Source organism: Mytilus californianus, unplaced genomic scaffold (genome assembly GCF_021869535.1).
Source record: "Mytilus californianus isolate M0D057914Y unplaced genomic scaffold, xbMytCali1.0.p SCAF_3, whole genome shotgun sequence".
Taxonomy (NCBI): domain Eukaryota; kingdom Metazoa; phylum Mollusca; class Bivalvia; order Mytilida; family Mytilidae; genus Mytilus; species Mytilus californianus.
The window spans coordinates 127,204,564-127,231,738 of record NW_026262679.1 but is presented as its reverse complement, the minus strand read 5'-3'; the positions used below and the strand labels follow the sequence as shown (position 1 = coordinate 127,231,738).

General features: G+C 33.5%; 3 protein-coding genes across 3 annotated transcripts in view; 2 read left to right on the top strand and 1 right to left on the bottom strand.

The window, feature by feature from the left end:
* Positions 1-9,621, top strand: part of LOC127736148 (uncharacterized) — a 68,991-nt gene extending 59,370 nt beyond the window's left edge. Inside the window, exon 8 of the mRNA XM_052246704.1 lies at positions 8,646-9,621. Coding sequence (XP_052102664.1) covers positions 8,646-8,785 — 140 coding nt within the window. The 3' untranslated portion in view covers positions 8,786-9,621. The remainder of the gene's footprint in view (positions 1-8,645) is intronic.
* On the top strand, positions 2,031-4,007 carry LOC127736149 (uncharacterized). Its single transcript, XM_052246705.1, has 2 exons — positions 2,031-2,272; positions 2,817-4,007. The coding sequence occupies exons 1-2, from the start codon at positions 2,188-2,190 to the stop codon at positions 3,329-3,331; spliced, it is 600 nt and encodes a 199-aa protein (XP_052102665.1). The 5' UTR covers positions 2,031-2,187; the 3' UTR covers positions 3,332-4,007.
* LOC127736144 (macrophage mannose receptor 1-like) overlaps positions 9,420-27,175 on the bottom strand; it is a 29,901-nt gene continuing 12,145 nt past the window's right edge. The window contains exons 3-14 of the mRNA XM_052246693.1: positions 26,534-26,673; positions 23,278-23,405; positions 22,337-22,521; positions 18,740-18,861; positions 17,893-18,023; positions 16,157-16,314; positions 14,982-15,109; positions 13,950-14,086; positions 12,829-13,022; positions 11,907-12,040; positions 11,026-11,174; positions 9,420-10,169 (exon numbers count right to left, since the gene is read on the bottom strand). Coding sequence (XP_052102653.1) covers positions 10,084-10,169; positions 11,026-11,174; positions 11,907-12,040; positions 12,829-13,022; positions 13,950-14,086; positions 14,982-15,109; positions 16,157-16,314; positions 17,893-18,023; positions 18,740-18,861; positions 22,337-22,521; positions 23,278-23,405; positions 26,534-26,673 — 1,692 coding nt within the window. The 3' untranslated portion in view covers positions 9,420-10,083. The remainder of the gene's footprint in view (positions 10,170-11,025; positions 11,175-11,906; positions 12,041-12,828; positions 13,023-13,949; positions 14,087-14,981; positions 15,110-16,156; positions 16,315-17,892; positions 18,024-18,739; positions 18,862-22,336; positions 22,522-23,277; positions 23,406-26,533; positions 26,674-27,175) is intronic.

The following is a 27,175-nucleotide window of genomic DNA, read 5'->3' as shown; positions in this document are numbered from 1 at the left end:
CCAATGCATAGATTTGTCTTGAAAATCATTATATATTGTTGATTCCTAAATTTCAGTTTGATTGCTATCAAATAATAATATGGGATCATCTTCCTCGTTTTTGAAGTACATGTATTAACCAATTTGTAACCTAGAATGTAATGAAAAACGTCAAAAATCAACGCAGCGGCTTACAACTCAAAAACGCTTATTTCGACGCTTTGTTGTATTTTTTTCTCACTTAGATCACCTCTTTGACTGATGTATATCTAACAAAACAAAGTCGGTGACCCTATTATCATTTAACATTATTGAAACAGAAATTTATGTATTAACGACATGTCAATTTTTAACAAAAATCTATGCATTTGTAATTGCAGATCGGGGAAGGTGCTAGGTGTGCACCACCCCTGGTATACCTCTTGGTGACTACTGTTATATCAAATATTATTCTAAGGTCTCTGCTTTTTTCTCTCGACCATTTTTATTATCATATTTTATAAATATTGAATAATTCTTACAAAGCCAAGCAATAACAGCTCCCAGTTACATATTTACGTAGGTTAGATACATTTAGTCATTGTGTAATTCTGCACGACTCTTAGTCGTTGCGCTGAATGCATGCCGTTAAAACTTTATACCTCCCTAATTTGATTACAAAGAACCACCTATTGTATTTCGTATACGTGCACAACATCCAATAGAATATTGATTTTGAGTATACAACAGTTACATTAGACGACCGTATAAAAAATAATGCTCGTTCAACATGCCTGAGACTATGAAGCATCGAATTTATGATATGACCCCTATTGCCATGCGAATACAGGGAACCTCAACATCGTTCAAGAACGAGAGGTTAAAAAACTTTTTGAAAAAAAACAACCAAAATGTATATATCGTCCTCCGTCGAAAGAGTGCGGTCAGGTCACGGGCGTCTCAACGTGGGATTTTAACTACAAAAGTGTAGCTGGGATTTCAAAAACACACCCATTCATACCATATTGAAGTCTTGTGAAAATCCCGACCCATAGATATATTTCATGGCAAAATCATATTTTTCTCAGATGTCACATATACAGGTACTAGCAAAGTGGTTTGTGTACAAATTGGCCGACAAAGCAGCTAGTCAACAATGTGGCGGTAATATTACGTAAATACTTCAAGGAAATTTTAAAGAATGAAATTATAAATTCTTCTACATTCAGCTCCGTGTGCTTCTTAGGGAGTTACATACTTAGTATTACACAATCATATCATTACCACATCTCAGCATAAGGCCTACTCTGAACATTTAAATGTCCATACAATGTATTGCATGGCTACCTACGATACACCGAAAAAAACCAACGTCAAATATAGTTTCATATCGGCTTCTAGTAACTCATCTTAAACTTACCTTTCAGTGCTTTTAACTAGTTCGCTTACTACTAATCCAAACATATAAAAATAATTGAATTAATTATTTTGAGTGTAAACAATTTCGAGTGTAGACAAAGAGACGATTTTCTTTTCCAAGTGTTAATTTTTAAAGGCAGTGCTTTAATGCCTTTCTAGTTGCCGGGTTAATCCTCCCTTCCGCGATATCCAACTTATCTACGTGGGGGGTCGTTAGGCTCCAAGTAGATCCGGAAATGTTGAATTCTCTCCTCTTCTTATTGTGATATAAAATGTTTTTTGTTTCATTTCATTTACATTGGGAAATAGAGAAACGATCATTGTGTTTTGTTAGTTTTAAAAACTTTTGATATATTTGTATTTTGCATTATAAGCAGTCAACCGATTGACAAACTAGAATTATTTGAATTCCGTGTGGAAAGAGCTCGGGTTAATTTCGAGTGTTATCTACAATCGATATGTTTATAAATTATTTCAGTCGTTGATATAATAATTAAAGGTCGACTGAACATGAATTATATTAATCAATTTAAAGCGCATTTCTGTTTATGCACGTGAACCCGTCTAACGTTATTGTTATTTCGCAGTTATATAAAGTAGCAAATTATCGTTCCTGAATAGATGGCGCCGTGGTAGCCGATCCTGTTCCGCAACTTCCGGTTCAGTTACATTTTTAATTAACGATGCCAAGTACTTGTTGTTGTGTACCTGGATGTCATTTAAGAGGAGGACATGCATTTCCAAATGACTTAAAAAGAAGGAAAAGTTGGATCAACGCCATGGCCCATACGCAGATTGGACGAGAACACGATGAAATCGTGGAGTCCATCTCAATCAGCTGTTGTTTGCAAGGCACATTTTACTGAAAAAGACTACGTGCAGGAAACTATTCATGGTAAAACTCTATTTTCTTTTTGAAATATATAGTTATATATGTAATCGCCATGCGAATAAACCAAAGTCTGTTTACAACCGCAATTATCGTTTAATTTTTTGGATTACGATTCAATGTGATCTGTTTGAGATTTTTTGGTGATTGCTACAATTATAATGATTTCTTACAAGAGGTATATCATACTGAGAATTATTTTAGCAGTAATTATGCTAATGTAGTAATGACAGGAATGCATAAGCTATGCCTCATAGACTTTCTTGAAAAATATCAATGACAATGTTAACAGGAACAAAACAATGACATACTCTCATCTATATTATAGTTATTTAGGTACAAACAATGTACGTTTTTTGCATAAGTCTCTCATTATTTGTCCTTTGGATTAACATAACAATGTTAACATACATTGAATCAGGCAAACATAGTTTTATCCAGATTGTAATGAATAAATCTAGTTAATATTTCGCCAGGTAATACAAAGTATACATTGCTAATGGAAGTTCATTTAATTATCAAAAAACTAATGTTTTATAACCTTTTTCAGGGCGCAAACCCACCATTCAGAGACTTAAGTCTACTGCCATTCCCAGCCTATTTTCCTGGACCAAGCAAGAGACTGAATCGTCCGCAAAAAGAAAAATCAGGGCAGTTTCCTGTGAAAACAAAAGAACTAAACTTGATGAATATTGTAGTAGAAATCTAGAGGAAAGTTTTGATTGTAAAGTTGGTTTTCCTGAAGAAGTCATTCATACTGCAGAAAGGATTTATGACTGTCCACCACCAACTGCTGAGCTAATGTTGAGCTTCACAGATGGAATTATGCAAACACCATCAATGCCTATGTTTTCAGCAGAGAATTTTGAAATGAAGACACGTGACACAGCCATGCATTTTTATACCGGTTTAGAGTTGTATAGTAAATTTTTATTTGTTTTGACCACACTTGGTCCAGCAGCACATTGTATGAGATACATATATTTTCAAATTGATAGGGTGTCAGTTGAAAATCAGTTTTTTTATGACTTTGATGAAATTGAGGCATTATACAACCAATTTTGAACTTTCTAGATTCTAGATTGAATCTAGTGTTAAGAATATTGTGTATACATGGATTGTTTTTATGTCTAAACAGTGGTGTGAGGCTAACACTTGGCCATCTAGTGGTTTAGTCAGGTATTTTTCACCATCCAACTTCAAATTAAAGTTTCCTTCGACTTGGATTATTATTGACAGCACAGAATATCCCGTGATAAAACCTAAAGCTCCTAGAGCTCAGGCAACCTTTTCATCATATAAAAACAGAAACACTGAAAATACTTGTATGTTCGACACCTGTTGGTTTAGTCAACTATGTCTCTAATGCATATGTTGGTTCTACCAGTGACTATGAAATAGTTGAAAGATGTAGAATAGTTCAATTATGTGATCCAGGTGACAGTGTGATGGCAGACAAAGGTTTAAATGTGCAAGATTTGTTTGCTAACTTTTTTCAAAAAAAGAAACAGAATTAGTTCCAAAACTCTTATACGGGATAGAAAAGTCTCCAATTAACATGTGCACATGGAACGAATTATTGGACTTGGCAAAACATACAAAATTCTAATAAATCCTATGAATGGAACTGAAACAAAACTTTCATCTGAAATAACATTTAGTTGTACTATGTTCATGATGTTGTGTAATTTTAGAACTTGTATTGTGCCAAAGGATGCATAAATAAAAGTGACGCAATGAATTTTGTTCTGATATATATATATTTATAATTACATGCACATGTAAATTGTAATGCATATGAAAATAAGGAGATGTGGTATGATATTCAGTGAGTTTATCGAACTAAAGTGCATAAGAAATGGGTTTAAGCAGTTACAGGTGTTACTGTCACCGTACAATCTCCAACAATGAGAAAAACTTGTACCGTGTAAAACATTTCAGAGATCTTCCCACTAAGTTTTGTTGTCTCACCTTGACTTTGGTGAACTGTTTATATCTGTTGATGTAAATATAAAAAGAAGATGTGGTATGATTGCCAATGAGACAACTCTCCACAAGAGACCAAATGACACAGAAATTAACAGCTATAGGTCACAGTACGGCCTTCAACAATGAACAAAGTCCTTACCGCACAGTCAGCTATAAAAGGCCTTGAAATGACAATGTAAAACAATTTAAACAAGAAAACTAACGGCCTAATTTATGTACAAAAAATGAACGAATATAACAAATATGCAACACATAAACAAACAACAACCACTGAATTACAGGCTCCTGACTTGGGACAGGCACATACATGTACATACAGAATGTGTCGGGGTTAAACTAGTTTGAAGGCGCGCCAACCCTCCCCCTAACCTGGGACAGTGGTGTAACAGTACAATATAAGAACGAACTATAAAAATCAGTTGAAAGAGGCTTAACTCATCAGATGGATAAATACAAATACAAGTGGACGTGGTCGGGTAGTTGTACATCCAAACAACAAAAAGACACTAAGTACAGATCTGAGAGTACTCAAAGTTACTGACAGCTAGTTCAAAGCCACTAACAACTGATAAAAAAATTTTGCATCTAAGACTAAATTATCAATCCGTAAGCTCCCTTTAGAATTTTATAAATTTTAGATTTTACATTTCTGAGTTATGGGGTTTTATTCATTAAAAAAGGGGGGATTTTCCAGTTTTTGTCGAGCCTGCGACTTTTGTCGCAGAAAGCTCGACATAGGGATAGTGATGTGGCGGCGGCGTTAGCTAACTTCTTAAAAGCTTTATATTTTAGAAGGTGGAAGACCTGGATGCTTCATACTTTGTATATGGATGCCTCATGTTACGAAGTTTCCGTCAGCCACATGTCCAATGTCCTTGACTTCATTTTCATGGTTCAGTGACTACTTGAAAAAAAAGTTAACATTTTTTGTAATGTTAAATTCTCTTTTATTATAAGTAGTAGGATAACTATATTTGGTATGTGTATACCTTGCAAGGTCCTCATGCCCGTCAGACAGTTTTCACTTGACCTCGACCTCATTTCATGGATCAGTGAACAAGGTTAAGTTTTGGTGGTCAAGTCCATATCTCAGATACTATAAGCAATAGGTCAAGTATATTCGGTGTATGGAAGGACTGTAAGGCGTACATGTCCAACTGGCAGGTGTCATCTGACCTTGACCTCATTTTCATGGTTCAGTGGTTATAGTTACGTTTTTGTGTTTAGGTCTGTTTTTCTTATACTGTATGCAAAAGGTCTACTATATTTGGTGTATGGAATGATTGTAAGGTGTACATGTCTAGCTGGCAGGTCTCATTTGACCTTGACCTCATTTTCATGGTTCAGTGGTCAAAGTTAAGATTTTGAGTTTTGGTCTTTTTTTCTAATACTATATGCAATAGGTCAACTATATTTGGTGTATGGAAATATTTTATGATCTATATGTCAGTCGCGCAGGTTTTATTTGACCTTGACCTCATTTTCACAGTTCATTGCTCAGTGTTAAGTTTTTGTGTTTTGGTCTGTTTTTCTTAAACTATAAGCAATAGGTCAACTATATTTGTTGTATGGAAGAATTGTTAGCTGTACATGCCTGCCTGGCATGGTTCATCTGACCTTGACCTTATTTTCATGGTTCATTGGTCAATGTTTAGTTTTCTTGGTTAATGTTAAGTTTATGTGACAGTTGTAATAAAGCTTTATATTAAGGACTATCAACATAATATCAGTGATTAGTAAAGAAGGCAAGACATTTCAGCGTGTGCACTCTTGTTGGACAAAAACTCAAAAATGCTATAAGCAGTTCACATGAAACTTTGGTGAATTATTTATAGCTATTGATGTAATCTCCCTTTAGATTTTCATAAATTTCAAATATGACATTGAGAAGAAATTGAACTTTATTTGTTTATAGTCTGGCAACAGATTTATTAAGTATTGCGCAAAGCACAGTGTATTGCAGAACAGCAAGAAATCTTTAATTGAATATAAATTCAATTCATATAACCGATTTCAAGTTCTTTGACTACATTTATTCAGAAACTATAATATGTCAAATATTTAATTACAATCCAAATTCAGACCTGTATCAAGCTTGAATATTGTGTCCATTTTTGCCCCAACTGTTCAGGGTTGGACCTCTGCGGGTGTATCCAGCTGCGCTCAGCGAATCAGTTTATTTCTTAATTAAGAACTCTTTTTTTCATTCATAAATTACTTTAAACTTGGAAATATAATTTTGCTTGGAGTTATAGTTTCTTAAAAAAGTATTGTCATTGAAAGAGTTGACATGTTGCAATGTACATTTATTCTACATAGTTCTATGGTACCAAATCAAAAGTTTATATAAAAGAAAGAAGTCAAAGGTTTCCCATCATAGTTAAGTTACATACATTTTTTTTGTACCTGAGGTCGTTGAATATAGATCATTATATAAATAAGGAGATGTGTTATGATTGCCAATGAAACAACTATCATCCATACTTAACAGTAACAAACCACATTTGCAGAGTTGAATAAAATACAGTTGATAACATTTACTTATTACTAAAAAGAAAATGCCTAACTATTTTAAACAGTATTTGAATATCAATTATATGGTCATTTTTATAAACTTCCTGTTACAAAACTTTGAATTTTTCGAAAAACTAAGGATTTTCTTATCCAAGGAATAGATTACCTTAGCCGTATTTGGCACAACTTTTTGGAATTTTGGGTCCTCAATGCTCTTCAACTTTGTACTTGTTTGGCTTTATAACTATTTTGATCTGAGCGTCACTGATGAGTCTTATGTAGACGAAACGCGCGTCTGGCGTATTAAATTATAATCCTGGTACCTTTGATAACTAACTTGACTATAAACATAGATAAAAAAAGGTACAAACTGGACATAATGCACTAGTTCATAAACAAGTGAGAACAATCACCTTCATATAGTGCTCAGAATATGACATTCATATAGCTTGTTCAATATCATTAGAGAACTCTAAATCTTAAATACTGAAAGCCACCTCTGATAAGTACACTGTACTATGCAAGATAATGATATAACTGGACTAACAATACACACAACCTGTAATTAACTGCCTTTACAGCGCTTTCACGCTTTGATTTCTTTTGTGGACGGTGATGTTCCTTTGGTAACGTCTTACTGTGTTTATATATTCCAACTCGTTCGCTATGCCCGTGTCTGTAGTGACGTTTTGGATTTTAATGAGCGTACTCTATGTATTACTGGCAAAATATTTTAAAGTCCGGTATTTTGTTACCACAAATTATTTAACACCTTTACTAAATTCTTCTATAGATACAAAGATTTGGTTTGGAAGTTTGACTATGCCTGTGTAAAACTGATTTCACACTAGATAGCACATCCTAATTTTTACGGTGATGGTGTTTACCGATCCCAAAAAATTTAGATACGATCCGGGTAAGGTTATCGATCCTATTAATTAACTTATTCTAAAAGATTATCAATTCTACAATGTAATTAGATCTGTGAACATTTTTTTATTGGTATAAGTATTGATTATGTTATCAGTAAATTAACACGATACTTATTGTTATACATTAACGGTTCTACAATTTGTCAATACCTATATTTTGGCATTGCACAAGGTCATGTTTTATGTGAGTGCTAATGACGTCTTTACACTAAATCCATTGGATGCTGGATGTGTACTGTTATTTAAGTCTTAAATACAGGATTTTTTTATTCGTTGTTATTGGCTTTGAGCTAGTTGTCAGTAACTGCGAGTACTTTCAGATCTGTTTGTTTTTTGGGGGGATGTATAATTTCCCTGCCACGTCAGGTCTGTGTTTTTGTTAGTTTTTTTTCTGCTTTGTATCGATAAGATGAAGTAAGCCATTTTCAAATGATTTTTATTGTATGTTCTTATGTTGTACTGTTAAACCACTGTCCCATGTTAGGGGGAGGGTTTGGCACCAGTAAACATGTTCAACCCCGCCACATTCTACTTGTGCCTGTACCAAGTCAGGAACATGTGATTGAGATGTTATCGTTTTTTGCTGTTACTCAGATTTGTTTTTCGTTAATTATTTTGCATAGTTTGTTACACCACTGCCCAAAGTTAAGGGGGTTGGTGCCTTCAAACATGTTTAACCCCTGTCAGATTTTGTATGTTCCTGTCCCAAGTCAGGAGCCTGTAGTTCTGTGGTTGTCGTTGGTTTATGTCTGTCATATTTGTTTTTCGTAAATTGTTTTTGCTTACAACTCCATCCTTTGAACTCTGGTGGAGAATTGCTTCATTGGCATTTATATCACATGCTTTTATGTTTATAAGCATACAATTCCGATATGGCTTTTCCGTCAGTCGCTACATCTAAATGATTGAGTAGGCTTCAAATGATTTCTTTATCATAATTACAGGAACTACTCAGACACCAGATGAACAACATGATGGAAGATCGGCTAATGCACAGTCTTCACAGTTAAATATAGGATACACTCATGCAGTTATGACAGATATTTGGACTGGTTGTTTGGTTCTGTTATGGTTTGCAATTTAAATTGACATGTTTTCAGTTTGATGGAAAATGATATCAAGTAAACCTTTGTTGAATGAATCTTAATGTTACCGATTTCACCAAGAGAGCTTAGTTGGAAGTTTGAGAAACAATAATTTTGACCTCGAAATTTAAAAATACAATTATTTTCAAATATTTCCAGAAATATTTTCAAATATAAGTAATCAAAATATCCAAATAAGGCGTTGGTATTAACCTATTATGTATCATTTAATGCATACATTTCTAAAAATGTCCTTATTCCAACTCCATCAGGAAGGTTTTTTTGCTATTTCTGATGGTCCATTTTGGTATTATAGCTCCTCAAGGTTTTATACATTCTTTGCCTTAGAATTTTGGTTATATGCGTTCTAAGTGAAGGTATGTCAAGAAAAGCGCTTCGTACCCCCGAAATTTATAAAACATACTTTTTAAGACAGCATTTTGACATCTGGATTTGTATTTTTTAGTGTGATTGGCTTGCTATCATATTGTAAATTATCACATATCTCGTAGTTTTATGATGACAATTCAGGAGAAACATTTTGATAACAGTTTTTCAATGTTGCATCTTTCGGCTTTGAGTCACAGTTTATGAATATTTCTCTCTCTCAACATGCCAAGAAATGAAAAGGAATGATGTAAATATTTTTAATAACAAAATGATATGATGTAGAGACAATTTTTATCAGAGCGCACACAAACCAAGTCAGCTTATACACATGTAAAAAGTCCACATATGATCTTAAATGTACGTAGTTATATGATATCTAAACATATAACTATTATGTTATATAACGCTTTGTTTTATAAGAAAAACCTTTATAATAAAAATAATTTGAAAGCAATATTGTCGTTATTTATTTGGGATAGATAAAGTACATACTTTTAAACAAGAATGCTCATAATATTAGCTAATAAAAAAAATATTTCTAACTACCTACAATTTGATTAATTTACTTGTTTAAATATTTAAGTTATATAGATTTCATACAAATTAAATGAAAGTAAACTCTGTGCAACACAAATTTACGGTATGATTTTGATAACTGTTGTAATTGACTCAAATAGATTATAACTTTTTAGAGAATCTTTTTCTCAATGAATATTTATTTAAATTTTTTGTTATCTCAGATGAGTAAGGTATTGGTTGACAATAATCTTGGATTGCCAAAATTTGCGACATTATTATCAATATTATCTAAAACTCTATAAGACAGGATAGGTCTCGTGGCACTTTACACATTTTCACAATACCAAAAGAATAGTCACATTGTTCAACTTTATAAGACAATATCTTTTCAAAAACAACGTTTTACAAACAGTGTCACAAGCAACACTGTTACCATGGTGATGACGTCTGTTTTACCTGATGATCCCCCATTTCCTGCAATGGTCAAATAAATACATTTCTAACTGAAAACAATATCATTTTGAATCAAAGAATTGGGAATAAAATTTATCCCAAACTTGAAAGTTTATTCTAAACTAAATATGAGCAATACGACGGGAACCACGCGTGGAGCAGGATCTGCTCACCCTTCCGGAGCACATGAGATCACACTCAGATTTTAGTAGGGTCTTTGGTTTTCAATATTTTGTTTTATATACTGTTGTTTGTCTTTTGATCGTTTAAGAGTTTTGCCATGGCGTTGTCAGTTTGGTTTCGACTAATGAGTTTGAATGTCCTTTGGTATCTTGCACCTCTCTTTTGATGATGCCCTCGGTGGCCTTAGTATCAGTCATGCTGAAGGACAATTTGAGATGTTCGCGTCTTTTAAAACATATTTGATGTACTGATTATACAACTATTGTGTATGTACAAACACTAGCATTAATAACAGTTCTAGCTTGAAAACGTTAAGTTCAACAACCCGTTATTTGTATAAAATTTAAGGGAAATCAAAATCCTGACAATATGTACACCTTTAGTTTTATGTTCTAACACCCGACTTAATGTAAACTGTATAGCTTGAAAACCGTACGTCGGACAAACCATGTATTCTGTATGCCGTCGGTTCCAATTAATCAAGTATTTTTCAGTCAATTTCCTCTAAAGGTTTGTGTATTCCCATAACCAAAAACACATGGCTTTGTATACAGCCTAGATTTTCGGAGTGAGTCCAGAGAGCCTGGAATACTCCCGTACATGTACTGGATATAACGTTATACATCCCACATAAGCTAACTTATCTCCATTATAACTGTATATACATTTCAACTTTACTACTATTTTAACTCACCATAAACTGCAGCCAACCCTGTAGCGTATTTTTGGCATATAAAACCAAATTTGGCTTTACAATTTACGTCAAAATATCTTCCACCATATAACACAAATGTACAATCCTGATTTTTTGTTCCATCATCACTTGGTTCACCACCCCAATTTCTTTAAAAAAATATATTTCAAATTCATTTTCTTTAAAAAAAATTACAATTGATATTTCTTCAAAACAAAAATGGACAATTCATTTGATAATGTAATAGGAATTTTGTTTTTGAAACCTAAAATTTCATAAGTTTGAAACTAAGTTGACCATTCGATGATTTCGGCTTTTCTTTTTTCTAACGGGCCTATTTGGTTTTTTTTTGTGCTCTAAAGGATGCACTCTATCAGCCAAAGTTGTCCTTAGACAGTGTTGGCTGTTAGACCCTGTTGTATTTATGCCTCCCAACGTGCTTTATTATATTTTTTTTCTTGTCGAGCATACATGATGAATATTATCCAAGAAACATTTGTTATGAACTCAGAAATAATACATCCCCTTTTATTCATAATATTAAAGGACAGGACTGTGATACAGTTATTAAAATCAAAAACAAAAACAGTATGAAGATTCTTCTCGACAGTTTATGATTCACCGGCGACAACTTAATTTTACACATGACGGAAAGTAGCTCACCTGGCTAAAGGTAGTAGAACAACGAAATAATGTATTTCTATTAAAGATGGTGCTATTATTAAAATCTTTTTATTGGCTTTTGTGTGAGATGTTTTCATATTTTCTTTGTGTGAGATTTTTTTATTTGTTATTTGTGTGAGACTTTCATATATTTTGTTAAAAAAACAAAGTTGTAAAATGACAAATCAAACAAAATAGGGGTTATCAATTGTTCTTACATAACTTTTGTATTTGGCGGGTTATTGAAATTATCATAAAACATCCACTGGCCTTCTTGGTTCATGTCGTTCAAGGATGTCCAATATCCTTTAGGTGGATTTGTCATTTTTGCCATCTGTGCTACTATGAAATCCTACAAAATATTTACTATATATTTTAAACTGGTCGCTGGTTTTCCATGATTAACATTAACCTCAACATTACTTTTAAAATGTGATTATCATGCTGACCACTTTTTATATCCATCAGCGTAAAATGTACTTTTTGTATTCGGAATGCTTCAATGATTTATTTATAAATAACTACTAAACGTGCAGCTTTTAATAATTCATGCTTTTCCAGGACAAAACCATGTTAACGAGACAAGAAAATAGCTTGTACTAGAACCACACAATGGGTTCAAGAATTTCTATGTACAGTAGAAGTACATACATTCACAAGTTTAGAGCATTGACATGACTAACGTTTGAGTAATCACCAATTTTCGACCCTATACACATTTAAGTGGCTGTTTCAGACTAGATTTCACTTACAGAAGAGTATGATAAGAGTACTAGTATATAATTTACGCCAACAGAAGAACGTTTGGTATTCCACTTTTTTACCTTTTGAATTTGAAAATAAAAAAAAGTATTATAATCCTTTCAAATACCACCTTCCAGATATTTATAAAACGTAAGTTTGTGAGGAAAAAAGTGTTCATATCTTACATTGAGTCTGACCTACTTTTTTTTAAGGCTTCCATTTTCATACAATTAACGCAAAAGTGCAAAACCTGTCAGAACAGCTTTTGGGATCTTGTCATTGATATTAAATAATCTGTCAGTACAAAATATACAATATGTGTATTAAGTAACGATTCTAATGACGCTAAATTTGAAACATACAGATAACATGGATGCTTTCATGCATGAACTTTACCCTTTCAGGGGCACTGTTTACTGCCAGTAGCGTTGTAGGTATAGTCGTAGAAACAATCTTCTGCTTGTGACAATAGTCGTTGGCTTCTGACCAAGAAAGAGTTTGGTTTTGTGGACTAAAGTAATAACACTCTTTGGTATTTGGCATATTTATCCAACCTTTACCTGTTGGACAGATGGGGCCTGAAGTGCCAGCTGAAAAGATCATTGCATTATTAATAAGAGACATGAATATGTGTTCGTAAGAAACCATGTCCCTCTCGCCTTCACATTAACATGTTCAGTGAACATTGAAATCTTAGTAAAATCCAAAATTTAGCATTTATTTTAAAAAGTTCGCATCATAATGAAGACGCGAACCAAGTGTTTGATCTATTTTAAACCAAATTTGGCATATATGTTCTTAATCATAATGAACATGTGTACGAAGATTCAAGCTGATGTAACCACAACCTCTTGGTAAACTACCTTACAGCAAAACTTTTTCACAAAATGTCTTTTAAATAATATTTTGTTTACAGTTGATTTACTGTTGATTTACTGGGAATTCCACATATTCAAGCACAATCAACGTTTCTTAAGATCTTTCATTGTCCCATGAATTGGTAGTCATGAGGTCTTACACCTAAGTCAAACGATGAGATCTAAACTTGAGGACAAAAGTGAATTTCCCCATTGTAAACATTCCACGTTATTAAGCAACATCGCAGCAACAGTTGCAAAATGTGTATATATAAAACCTAGTTGGTAATTGTTATCCAGAACTTGTGTTATTTATCAGGATTTGTTTGCTAGTTACAAAGAAGAATGCATCTCATCGCCAGATGTTTATTTATCAAGAGCAACACAATGGGTGCTACTAATGGAGCAGAAACTGGTCGACCATTAATTTAAAACCATATTTTCTCAATATATAAGAAGCCATATCTATTTCTCAACACTTGTGGAGTAGACCTTTATCAACGTATTTTTGTTGTCCGATGTTAAATAAGATAGCTTTTTTTAAGAAAAAAAAACTGACAATTCCTTAGCAGTTGCATTGGCCCAGTGGTGGTTAACTTATGGTAATAATCACTCATTTTAACAGATTCTTAGCTACATGATAAACCATTATAGACTTACCATTATAAAACAAGTTGACATATTCACATATAAATCCTGTTTGAGATGTACAATCCATATCGTTATAGTTACCAGTTCCTACCAATGCAGCACAATCTTCATTTCCAAACCAGTCGTTTGGTTCTTGATTCCAGCGACTGTAGTCATGAAACAATACAATATTATATTACATGGTATAATAAATTTATCTGTTTTTTAAATCAAATATCGAAACTACTGAAAGATTATAAATGTTTGCTTTGACACTGCTCTTATAGGAGAATACAAACATGAATTACACACGCTGGTATGTCTGGCCTGCTCTACTAATCATGTTTCAATTTTACACCCTTACAATCATTCCATACACCAAATATAGTCTGATAGTCCTAAAAATATCTGAGAAACGGACCTAACCACGAAAACTTAAAGTTAACCAATGAACCATAGATACAAGTTAAGGTAAGATAAAACTGTAAGACGACATTTACATCTTACAATTATTCCATACACCAATATTGCTTGTAGGATTTGAGAATATACATTTGACATATACCAAGTGCATTTAACCTATTGCTTAGAGAACCTGAAAAACGGACCTATAATGGTTTACTTTTATAAATTTTGACTTGGATGGAGAGTTGTCTCATTGGCACTCATACCACATCTTCTTATATCTACTAACCACGAAATCATAACGTTGACAAATGAACCATAAAAATGAGGTCATTGTCTTATAAACCATGCCAGACTGATATATACACGTAACAAGCATTCCATACTCCATACATAGTTGAACTATTATTTATATAAACTTAAAACCGGACTTTAAAAAAACAATTAAAAAAAATGTTTATCACACGGTTCAGACAGCATGACAAGCACACATTGTGGTGGTGGTAAAAGATCGAGCTTTGGGTTATTCGTCATAGCCTTTAATCTCTACAAATGTCTTATTAAATGATCCTATGTATACACAAATATCAAACTTACACCAGAGACTGGTCACCTTTGGTTGAATCCGCCCATTTATAAACAAACTATCAAACTTACATCAGTGACGAATCAGCTGTGGTTGAATCAGCCCATTTATAAACACCCTCTTGTGATTGGTCATTCAGTCCTGTCCAGTATAGATTAGGATGGGTATCTGTCATTGACATTTCCCACTCCAACCATCTCTGAAAAATTGATTAATACAATGCAAGAAACTATCCAATATAGAAATGTTATTCAACCATGTATATTACAATTGCAGACTTTAATGACATACGAACGTTAGCATAACTTTATGTTTATTGACCGTTACAAATGTGCCATAGATGGCCATGAGTGAGTAACACTTGTTATCTCCCAATTGATGATATTCCAGAGTGCATTTCATATCATGATTTCCTTGATAGAGGGTTGCTGTTTACAAAGAAGCTATTAAACCAATGGGTTCAAAGTGGTGAAGTTGAAATCATTCCTTCGCAAATTTTACGGACCCCATCACGAGTTGGTTAACCGTTATGGAATATCTGTTTTACAGATGACGACGTATATGTTATAATTGTCGCAACCAAAATCCCGTCCTCTTTTCCTCGAATGTGACCTACCGAATTAAACTTAACACCGGATTTGTACTAACACGCGCAACACAACGGGTGCCACATGTGGAGCAGGGTCTGCTTACCCTTCCACCTTTCCTTCCAGAGCAACCGTCTTGCTCAGTCTTTAGTTTTCTTTGTTGTGTTTTGTGTACTGTTTGTTTTTTCGTCGTTTTTCGTTTGTTGCCATGGCAGTGTCAGTTTGTTATCGACTTATGAGTTTGAATATCCTTGTAGTATCTTTTGCCTCTCTTTTATTGGCACTGTCTCGTTTTTCTTCTTTTTTTATTACATATCACCGATGCGACTTATCACTGGGGTTCAACTTGTCATGAGTAGCACGACTGGTGCCACCAGTGAACCAGAAACTGCATTCACTCATAGAGTAGTTGAATCACCCTGATTTTTTAGTTAGGGTCTGTTTGACTTTGCAGTTGTTTTTACTCTACATATCGACGAAGTCCTGACTTTAAATGTCTGTCTTAACATGTGGTGGGTATAGATATTTTGTTTTGAGTAGTTATCTATTCCCCCCCACCCCAACCCCCACTGTTTTCAAGATTTCTTTGGTCTTGCTTTCAGAAACAGTTGGCAGCATTTTTGATAGGTATTATTTTGATTAATTTGTATCATTTTTACCTTTTCATCCATACTTTCTATTTTTAAAAGGTCTGAACCAATACTTTGGCATCGTGTTCTAGCATCAGACCATGTAGTTTTTGGAGAGTCGTAAAATATGTAGCATTTATGACCAGCTCGGTTCCATCCACCACAACCAAAAAAGTATGTCGGATCAACTATACAAGAAAAAGCATAAGTTACTTTAATTACCATGGTTTTCATGATGAGTATGATGAACTTTTGCGTCTTTCTACGTGAAAAAAGAAAACCAAAATGGTGATTATAAAGTGTCAGAAACGGATAAAGCGATTTACTTCTACTTGAAACAACCGTGGCGATCAAGATATTACATTAAAATACAAAATAAAAAATCCTACAGTATTACGAGACGATTAAGATTGTAATTTAACATGGTGAGGAAGACCTTATCTACGGTGTTATATTCTATTCAATATATCTTGTCATGACTGAAAATTAAGGACATATATGACCTAAGGGGTCTTTAACTGGAATAAGCTTGGATATCAAACATTTACTAGGCAAAACAAATAAAAAATTTGTGAGCTTCAATACTAAATATGCATTAAAAAGTATAGGGAGAATCATCTAGAGTCAACTTTACTTGCTGTAATTTAAATTTATTACTATAACATTATTCATTAGCTGAAAATTTACCGTGTGAAAATGTATCAGTATATTGATGCAATAGTGAAGTTGACTACTAGGTTGATGGTACCGAAGGGGAGTGACAGTCAATCGGTAGCCTACTAGGTGGATGGTACCCAAGGAGAGTACTCGACAGTCAATCGGTAGCAGTAGTGGTAATGAGCTTAAATAGAACAGCATAAACCAAATATGGTCAGCTTTGTCTGATAACCTGAGTTGCAATCTTCATGTTTTTGCAATTATATAACTGATAAGCAGAAAAATATTTTCTCTGCATATTACATATAAATGGTTTAGGGGTAGCTAGGTAGCTATTTCCCCATAGATTTTCATGAAACTAAGGGAACAAGCCGAGGAAAAAATGAGGATACGTAGCAACAGATGAAAATGAATAAACAATCTGCAAAAGATATTCCTGTCCCCCTCTCCCAGAATATCAAATATTGTCCCCTTATCTTTACTTTTTTAATGAATTACATTATAAGAGCACGAGTTCTTAATTCTACAGTTCCATGTTGTATATGGGAACATAAAACTATGCGGTATATATGTCAACGTAACAGTTACAAATGTACCATTTAACACCATAAATTCAAAAAATATTTCTCTACAGTTGAAAATTTTAACACCTTAAACAACCTGAAATAGCCTATTCACTCATTAAAATAAATTCATTATTAGTTCAAAAGATTTATATTATGTATCAACATTTTCTTTGAGTTTCAAAACTTTTAAGTATATTTCAGTTCACATAAGAAAATAATATAAAGTATAAATTCATAAGTTATATCATTTTTGTCAGACCTAAGTTACCAGAATCAAAAAGTAAAAAAAAAACTAACTAAATTCTTTTTATAAAAAATGGATTTATTAACTAAGCCATATAAATTTTTTTAACAGTATTCATAATACTTAAAATCACTGATTTACCTTATTTAAATAAATAAATAAATAAAAATCTATAAGACTCAATTTTTTTTAATTTAGAAAAGACAAACTGCATACATGTAGATGTACAATTTACATTCTTGGTAGGATTATATAGTTGCATTACATGGATAAAGGAAAATTAAAAAAAAAATATATACCCATTGTTGTTCCTTTTACACAAATATAGTTATAATTTTTCGTACAATCTGTGTCTGCAAACTTTCCATCAGTTCTAATTATACCACAATGTTCATTGCCTGCTAAATGATCTGGCTCCACTGCCCACACTCTAAAAATATTTTAAGTATGGTTTGTGTATTCTATGATGAGAGATTGAAAAAAAATGAATGTGTACTGATTGATATTTTGTCTTGGACACATGATTTTTTATTAGTTGTTTTTGGCATCTAGCTTTCAGTAGCTGCGAGTACTCTCAGATAGGTACTTTGTGTCTTGAGTGATTTCATTAGTTGTTTTTGTGCCTTGTATCGATCTGATGAGCCAAGCCCATTTCAACTGATTTTATTGTTTTTTCTTATGCTTTGCTGTTAAACCACAGTCCGAGATTAAGATGGAGTTGGGCTCCTGCAAACATGTTTAACCCCGCCACATTCTGTATGTGCCTGTCCTAAGTCAACAACCTGTAATTCAGTGGTAGTTGTTTGTTGCTGTATATCATATTTGTTTTTGATTGTGTTTTTTTAAATAAGTCATACCATTGGTGTTCTCGTTTGAATTATTTTACATTTTGTCATGTCGGGGCTATGCGGTGTGGGTTTTGCTCTTTGGTGAATGCTTTACGGTGACATATACCAGAATGTTACGGACTTTTTTATTGATTGCATTTATACATACCTTGGTTTCCAGTTATGAATAAATGTCAGAGAACAAATACTTTGAAGAAATGGACTCGTTAGAAAGTAATGTGATTGGATAGACTCATTAAAAAGTCACGTGAAGGGATGGACTCATTTAAAAGTATTGTACCAACGTGTTACTACTTACACATTTTGCGTAATAAATTGGTCCTTATTGGCCCATCCCCATGACGAACCCTGACGTTGTAATCCAGTCCAGTACATCACTGTTGTAGGAGCCAGGTAAGGAATCTGTCCTTGTAAATATGTCTACAACCATACAATATCACTATTTATTTATATTCTTGAAAAGTCTGCACAGCTTTTCTTAACTTTAGATTCCCATATTTTCATGGGAAGCCATAAGCTCTTTGGGCAGTTTAAGTCATTTTTTGCTCATTAAATGAGCTTTTTCGTTAAGATTATCAAAACAATGTAAGAATTCTTTTCAGCCAACTATGTATTTAAATGTTTCATCGCTGTTGTAAACATATATCAGTGTATAGAAAGTGCGAATCCAGATAGTTCATTTTCACTGTCATATGCGAGGATTACTATTGTAGAATAAAGGATGACGGGAAAAACTGTGTTTGTTTACGTTTTAGAAATACAAAATAATCGATTTGAATGTATTTTTAACACAATTTCATTAGAATATGACTTTACAATGTACAATAATATGATTAAAGTCCAATAATATAGTATTAAAGCAACAGAATCTAGAATAAAGTTATTGAAAGCAATTCATTTTGACATTTGGTGCGATCCATTATCACTGTAAGTGCGATCATTTCTGATGTGTATTTTTTTTTTAGGTGGCATGGATTTTCATTGTGGTTTTATGCGATAATTGGACATGCAAAAACTGATAATATTCATTTGATGAATTACATATGTGTAGGTTAGTGAGCGTATCTTCCTCCAGAATATACCCCCACATACCTAGTTCATTGTAATTATTATGACTTTTTATAAAAGTCTTCAGTTTATGAAAAGTCAACTGTGAACAATGCTATCAGGATGCAGTAAACTTTGTTTTCCAAAACATGTTATGCCTACTATTACGGCCATAAATCTTTTGAAGAAAAATATTTACACGTTCTATCTACCAACTTCGATTTCGCAAAAATAACTCTAAAAATCTTGTATTTTGATCTTGATGTAAAGGTCACACGAAGATCAAGATGATATGCGACACATCGTCCTGAGTTTGTTATTAGTGTGTCAGGGATTCGAAAATATTCGGGAGTAGAAAATCCATGAGTGCAACGTATTTTTACGGCAAATTGTCCTTAAAAAGTTGCAGTGCTTGATTATGTTCCTTATGTCGTAACTACAATACCCTTCCCTTTTCACGAATGTGACCTACCGAACTAGACTATTTACCGGATTTGTGATAACATAAGCAACACGACGGGTGCCACATGTGGAGCAGGATCTGCTTACCCTTCCGGAGCACCTGAGATCACCCCCAGTTTTTGGTGGGGTTCGTGTTGCTTTGTCTTTAGTTTTCTATGTTGTGTCATCTGTACTATTATTTGTCTGTTTGTCTTTTTATTTTTGGCCATGGCGTTGTCAGTTTTGTTTTCGATCTGTGAGTTTGATTGTCCCGCTGGTATCTTTCGTCCCTCTTTTAAACAAGTTTTGAAAAGTTGCCAAGCAGTATTATTATGTTATATACATATTTTTACCATATTGATCGGCACAACAAACAGTACAAGGATTTGCAATAAACGATACTAAACAAAAACACTATAAAGACAACGAAACATGACGAAATTCGGAGTTTGGTCTTTAAACATTTATAAATAAAATATAACAAAGGATTTCTCATTCGTTGTGACTATTTTAAATAGACGTGTATATAAATTACTTGTAAACATCGCGAAATAAAGATGCTATGAACCACAAACTTGAATTAACTATAAATAAAAGCATGGTATGTTGACTCGAAAACTAAATGTGACCGTGTGTTTAATGATTTTTGTTGTTGTTTAAATTAATAATGGGTGTTTATGTTTTATAATAAATAAACAATGCTGTCAGGATGCAGTAAACTTTGTTTTCCAAAACATGTTATGCCTAGTATTACGGCCATAAATCTTTTGAAGAAAAATATTTGAACGTTCTATCTACCAACTTCGATTGGCGACACAGCAACGTCCGAAATCAACTGTGAACAATGCTGTCAGGATGCAGTAAACTTTGTTTTCCAAAACATGTTATGCCTACTATTACGGCCATAAATCTTTTGAAGAAAAATATTTACACGTTCTATCTACCAACTTCGATTGGCGACACAGCAACGTCCGAAATCAACTGTACGGTGGAGATACCAGTGAATTTTTACGGAGATGTTGTTTACCGAGCCCTGAAATTTAGAAACGATCCGGGTAAACTTATCGATCCTTTGAATAAATGTATTCTAAAAGGTTACCAATTCAACACTGTAATTTTTAGATCTTTGAATATTGTTTTTATTGGCATTAATATTGATTTTGTTACCAGTAAATTAAAATCAAACTAAATGTTATTTTTATATACACATGCGCATTCGTGGCTCTACAGTCTGTCGATACCTGTTTCTTGGCATTGCACAAGGTCATGTTTTTCTCTGACTGCTAATGACGTCTTTACACTAAATCAATTGGATGTTGGATGTGTACTGATTGATATTTTGTCTAAGATGCATGTTTTTTTAGTAGTTGTTATTGGCTTTGAATTTGCTGTCATTAACCGCGAGTACTCTCAGATCTGTTCTTTGTCTGTCTTTTTTTTGGGGGGGAGGGGGGGTGTATCAATTCCCTGCTACGTCAGATCTTTTATTTGTTAGTTGTTTTCTCTGCTTTGTGTCGATTTGACGATTTAAGCCATTTTCAACTGATTTTATTGTTTGTCCTTATGTTGTACTGTTACACCACTGTCCCAGGTTAGGGGGAGGGTTTGGCACTAGTAAACATGTTTAACCCCACCACATTCTATTTGTGCCTGTCCCGAGTCAGGAGCCTGTAAATGAGTGGTTGTCGTTTTTTATAAGTACCCTGCCACGTTCACTCTGTGTTTCTGTTAGATTTATTTCTATTTGTATCCATCTGATGAGTTAAACCTTTTTCAACTGATTTTTATCCCCGCCATATTCTGTATGTGCCTGTAATTCGGTGGTTGTCGTTTGTTGCTGTGTAACATTTTGACATCGGAATAGATAATATTTCAAAATCTGTCTGATACTGAAAAACTAGTAGTCCTGCTAAATCCCTCAAATATAAACCAAGTGAAAAAAAACAGGTTCCTTTATAAAACAGTCTTTAGAGATGAGGACAGGGGACTCTTAGTTATTTTTGCTTGTATTTAATTTTCGGCTTACTTACTGACTATCTGTAGTAGCTTACAAAAGCTCATGATTATTCTAAACGTTAAACGAATTGCATCATTGAAGTATTCATTAGAAGTTCCCCTCCAATTACAACAAATACTGTGAACAGACACGTGATCTTTCTCATTTATACTGAGAAAACAAGCAATCATTTGCATTGGGACAAAGCTAAAAAACACAATTCATGATTTTAATCTTATGTAATATAAAATTACAGAATCCCGTGCTTCGCGGGACGTTTATTCTTTCCTGAAACAATGGCTGACAAAAATTTATGTAACATGTTTACTGTGCAGATTTCGAAACTCATGCAGTAACAGAAAAAAAGAAAGTCAAATTAGCTTTGATTGAATAAAAAGTTAAATTACATACTACGTCACTAGGTGAATCCACTGTCATCAAATGAGCAGCTGTTGTTATTCCAGCTGGAACAGGCATAGCTGCGCATGCCCGCTGAGCATCCGCAAAAGACAAAAGTTGCGTTCCATTTGTTGTGTCACTGAAGAAGAAGCAACCGTTGTCGTCTGTAAGCATCCAATTTTCTGGACACCCAGTATCTAAAATATTTGTTGATATTTAAATGACTTTTGATGTCTTTCTGTTTTCGTGTGTGTCGTCCAAGACCGATACTGTGAGTGGTCGCCCTAAACTGATGTCTCATGTGTTAGCTGAATCGGATAGGAATGTTTAGAATTGTTTTGAAGGATGATGTTCATTCACCTCGATTAGTTTATATTTTCAAATCAATTTAGTGTCTCTTCATTATCAAATAAACCTAAGGCACATAATAGAAGCATTTTAATATTTATTTGGAATCTGGCAGTTAAAGTTTGGAAGTTACCCTTCTACTCTCTCCCTATGCGTAACATTGTATTTGCTAAAACATTTTATACGTGTCCCGATAAAATTATACACATATACCATATCCCCAAAAATGAAAAATCCTATGAATAATGTCCTATTAATAAAAACGAATAATTTTAAATGTTCATAAAACACGTAAATGTGGAGTGTTAATTACTCAGTTTATGTAAATTTGTTACCTTTTAAAGACACATTTAATGTTAATGTGTTACATATATACATGCTCTCGAAAGTAATTGGACGTTTCCCATTGTGCATATTTTTTAAAATAAATCAAATATAAAAACAAAATTCGTTTTCACATTTTTCAAATCGCCCGCAGTTATCTTTAAATATTCAGTGATATAATATATTATTGTACTTGCATGCAGTGTTGTCTATGTCCCATTATATATTACTGTACTTGCCTGCAGTGTTGTCTATATCTCATTATATATTATTGTACTTACTTGCAGTGTTGTCTATTTCGCAGATGTAACCTAGTCGTCTGCTGCATCCCAGATTAACAAACTTTCCCTGAACATTCATAGCTCCACATGATTCAGATGTCTCAGCTGTTGGATACGCTTCCCATGGACTGTAGAAAACAAGATATAGAGTTACTATGAATCCCATGGACTATAGATAACAATGTATAGAATTAATTATTATTCCAATGGACTGTAGATAACAATATACAGAGTCATTATGCTTCCAATGTACTGAAAATAACGATATATAGAGTTACTATGATTCCCATGGACTGTCGATAACACTATATAGAGTTAATTATTAGTTCCATGGACTGTAGATAACAATATACAGAGTCATTATGCTTCCCATGGACTGTAGATAACAATATATATCAAGTGACTATGCTTCCAATGGACTGTAGATAACAACATAAAAAGTTACTATCCATCACCTGGGCTGCAGATAACATCATTTAGCGTTAATTTGCGTCCCACGGGGTGTAGATAACAACATATATAGTGGTTATGCGTCTCATGGGCTATAGATACAATCATAGAGTAACTATGATTCCAATAGACTATACTAACATTGTAACTATGATTTTCATAAGGTGTAGACAACAACATATATAGTAACTAAGATTCCCATGGGATGTAGATTTTCCTATAATGCACGAAGATTTATTTCCATCCTGCAGTTTAAAGTTTACTCATAAACGTATACGTTTTTACCTACCAACCGTGCATTTTTATTTTCAATGCAATCGACATTGTTTAAACGCGGACCACAACAGACCAGTGAACAGTATTATTTTTTGCTTTTTAGAGTGAATATGATTCCTAGGGGCTGTTGATGGCAGCATGAGTACATGTACTATTTAGAGTGACAATGCTTTCCATGGGCTGCATACTGCAACATATTTATGTACTATTCAGGGTCATTTTGCTTTCCATGGGCCATGGAAAGCAACATATACATGTACTATCTGTAGTGACTGCACTTAACGTTGACTGCAGAACATATACATATACTATTTTGACTAACAACATCTTCTGTAAAAAATGAAAACAACACGTTTTAACTACCAGATATATCAATATTATCGATTTTCCTATAATAGTTGGAGGGATGAAATCGAATTTGTTAGAAGAAATTAAAAAGTGTTTTCGTTGCCACTTGGATTGGAATACTTCTTTTGATGTCCATGGCAAGAATATATCATTTCAAAAAAACAGTGTAGACACTCGATTAAATAATGGTACCTGCTAAACACGAAATAGCAGTAAAATTGGGACTGACAAGAATATTTATGATGTTCTGTCTCATGAAAGAAGTTTTATGAAAAATATGTGAATGTATCTAAGGGAATAATTCATGCCAGATCATTTAATGCAACCAATGCAGACATCATACTGTATAAGGGAACGCATATGGCTTTGTTTGTTTCAGTTATGAATATCGGTTACTATGTTGAGGTAGATATTGATCATGTTGACGTTTGTCACATTGACGAGAAAAGAAGCAAGACTAGTGCACAGTTACCTCAATAGATGAACAAGCTGTTTCTTTAAAATGAAGTTATTTAAACAAGAAGAGGCCGATGAATTTTGGAAGGTGTTAATGCAATACCAAGAGGTATTTGCAAATCCTAATGAAAAACCTGGAATTTTTTTTTGGGGAGGGATGCTTTCTACAAAATTACATTATAAAACACCAATCAAATAGCCCCCAAGAAGAGTACCATTGTTCAAGAGGAAAATATCGGAAATGAAATAGAGCATTTGAAGAAGAAAAATATATAGAAAAATCATGCAGTCATGGTCCGCTCTCATTGTCTGAGTAAAAAAAATACTCATCATGGCAGTTATGTGTGGATTACCGGAAATCAAATGAAAAGACCATAAAAGATGCGTATCCGATCCTGAAGGTTGAAGATAACTTGGATGCATTGTGTGGATCTCATTACTGGACTTGGATATGGCTTATAATTAAATATTAATGAAACCTAGTGACAAGGAGAAGACTGCGTGTTCAACCCCAAATGGTGGACTATTATCATTATACATAAATGCCATTCGTACGATGTAATGCAGCAACAATGTTCCAGAGATGATTGAAGTAGCAGTTGGCAGACTTCATTTGCATGTTGCAGTGTTATATATTGACGATATTTTTGTTTATGGGAAATCACTTGATGGGCATCTTTTAAACCTTTGTAAAACTACAGACTTAAAACTAATGGATTGAAACTTAAACAGAAGAATTGTGCGTTCTTTTGTCATGATGTACAATAATTAGGATTCACAGTTTCAAGAGAAGGTATACGAATTGATCAAAATAAAGTTGAAGCTGTTACAAAGATGGCACCTACGCAAAATGTGAAAGAACGTAGATCATGCTTAGGCTAAATTTCGTATTACAAGATATTCATTAAAAACTTTTCGTCAAGAGGTAAAAGTCTATGTGAACTTACAAAATAAAAAATTAAATGGAATTGGACAGAGAAAGTACCAAATCCCGTGAAAGAATATATTAATTATCATTATATTTAATGAGTTACATTTTGAAATAGGAATTTCAAGTACTGGAAAGAGGGAATTGTAGTAAATTTTATTAGAGTTAGGTTTCGAAATAGTCGCATTTAGTATTTGTTACAAATATCCTTGTATGTGGTGTAAAGATACCTCCCGGTGTCTACTGAGAGAGCGGTACTATAGGGGACACCATGGCACCGACCAAGAGGATGGTATATAAGAGAAAGAGGGAGTGTGTAAGATAATATATAGTTTTTAGGTAGTCAAGAGATACATTGAAAGTAATGTTTAAACCAGAAAAAGAAGAACTAGATCATTATTTTGTTAACGAATGTGAATATGTACATATTGTTACATTAGTTGTTAGTTCAACTTATAAAATAATTATAACATTAGAACTAAATATCATGCTATTTTTGAATAATATGAATTAGATACGCTACCAAATAACAATCATGTAATGGTCACCAGGAAACCCGATAAAATGGACACGCTGCAATTGTTTGATTTTTTCTCCTTGATGCATGGTAAAAACGTTGTTATGGAAAATGTTCGCAAATTTCGATCCCTTAATTCCATCTTTCAAGTCCATAAGTGTTCTTTGTGTAATACGAGGCCGTCGGCCTATGAAATATACAAACATGTCGTTCGAATTGTAAACGTTAAGTATAAAAACAAACAATTGTATTGCTGACAAATGATATTATAGAACACATACATGGTAGAGTTATCAACCTGGAAATACTGTCCCCATTGCCATATACCAGTCCCAGTCAAGGAACCATCAAATCTAAGATCTGATAAATCAGTCCAAAAGCCGTCCCCACTGAATCCTTTTATTGTATTTTGAATAAAAGTCTGAAATATAAAGAACACATTATTCCTAAAGGTCCCTGGTGGAAATAAAGAAGAGTTTATCTAACAGTTCAATATACTCTATAAATCCAGACAAGGGTTCCATTCCGATTTTCATGAGATATTGATTCAAAAAATGAACTCACACAAATTCATTTTAACCCCAATATCTGTATCTCCATGTTTGTAGAAAGTTTGGAAGTTTTGATTTATAGACATTACGCTGTTGTATTGAACTCTTTCGTCTTGTCAACAATGGCAAAAAAGAACAAGTGTAGTGTGAAACAAAAAGTGTTTCGTCAAAATAAAATACAAAGACCCTTCTATTTTGGATTTGAAACGGATTTACAAGGTAGGGCGTGGACATTGTCTTCTAATGTATTAGTTAAAAGTGCAGTAAATGTTTTGTGTCATACATATTCTTAAAGTTTTTCCAGTGGCCAATGCTAAAAGTCGGGATTTGTCTTTATCGGAAGGTAATCATTGAATACTTTATTGTAAAGAG

Bases quoted from the DNA above. Each gene is read 5' to 3' on its own strand.
- LOC127736149 (XM_052246705.1), top strand. From the start codon at position 2,188: ATGAAATCGTGGAGTCCATCTCAATCAGCTGTTGTTTGCAAGGCACAT. The intron at 2,273-2,816 runs GTAAAACTCTAT...AACCTTTTTCAG, and splicing joins CGTGCAGGAAACTATTCATG to GGCGCAAACCCACCATTCAG.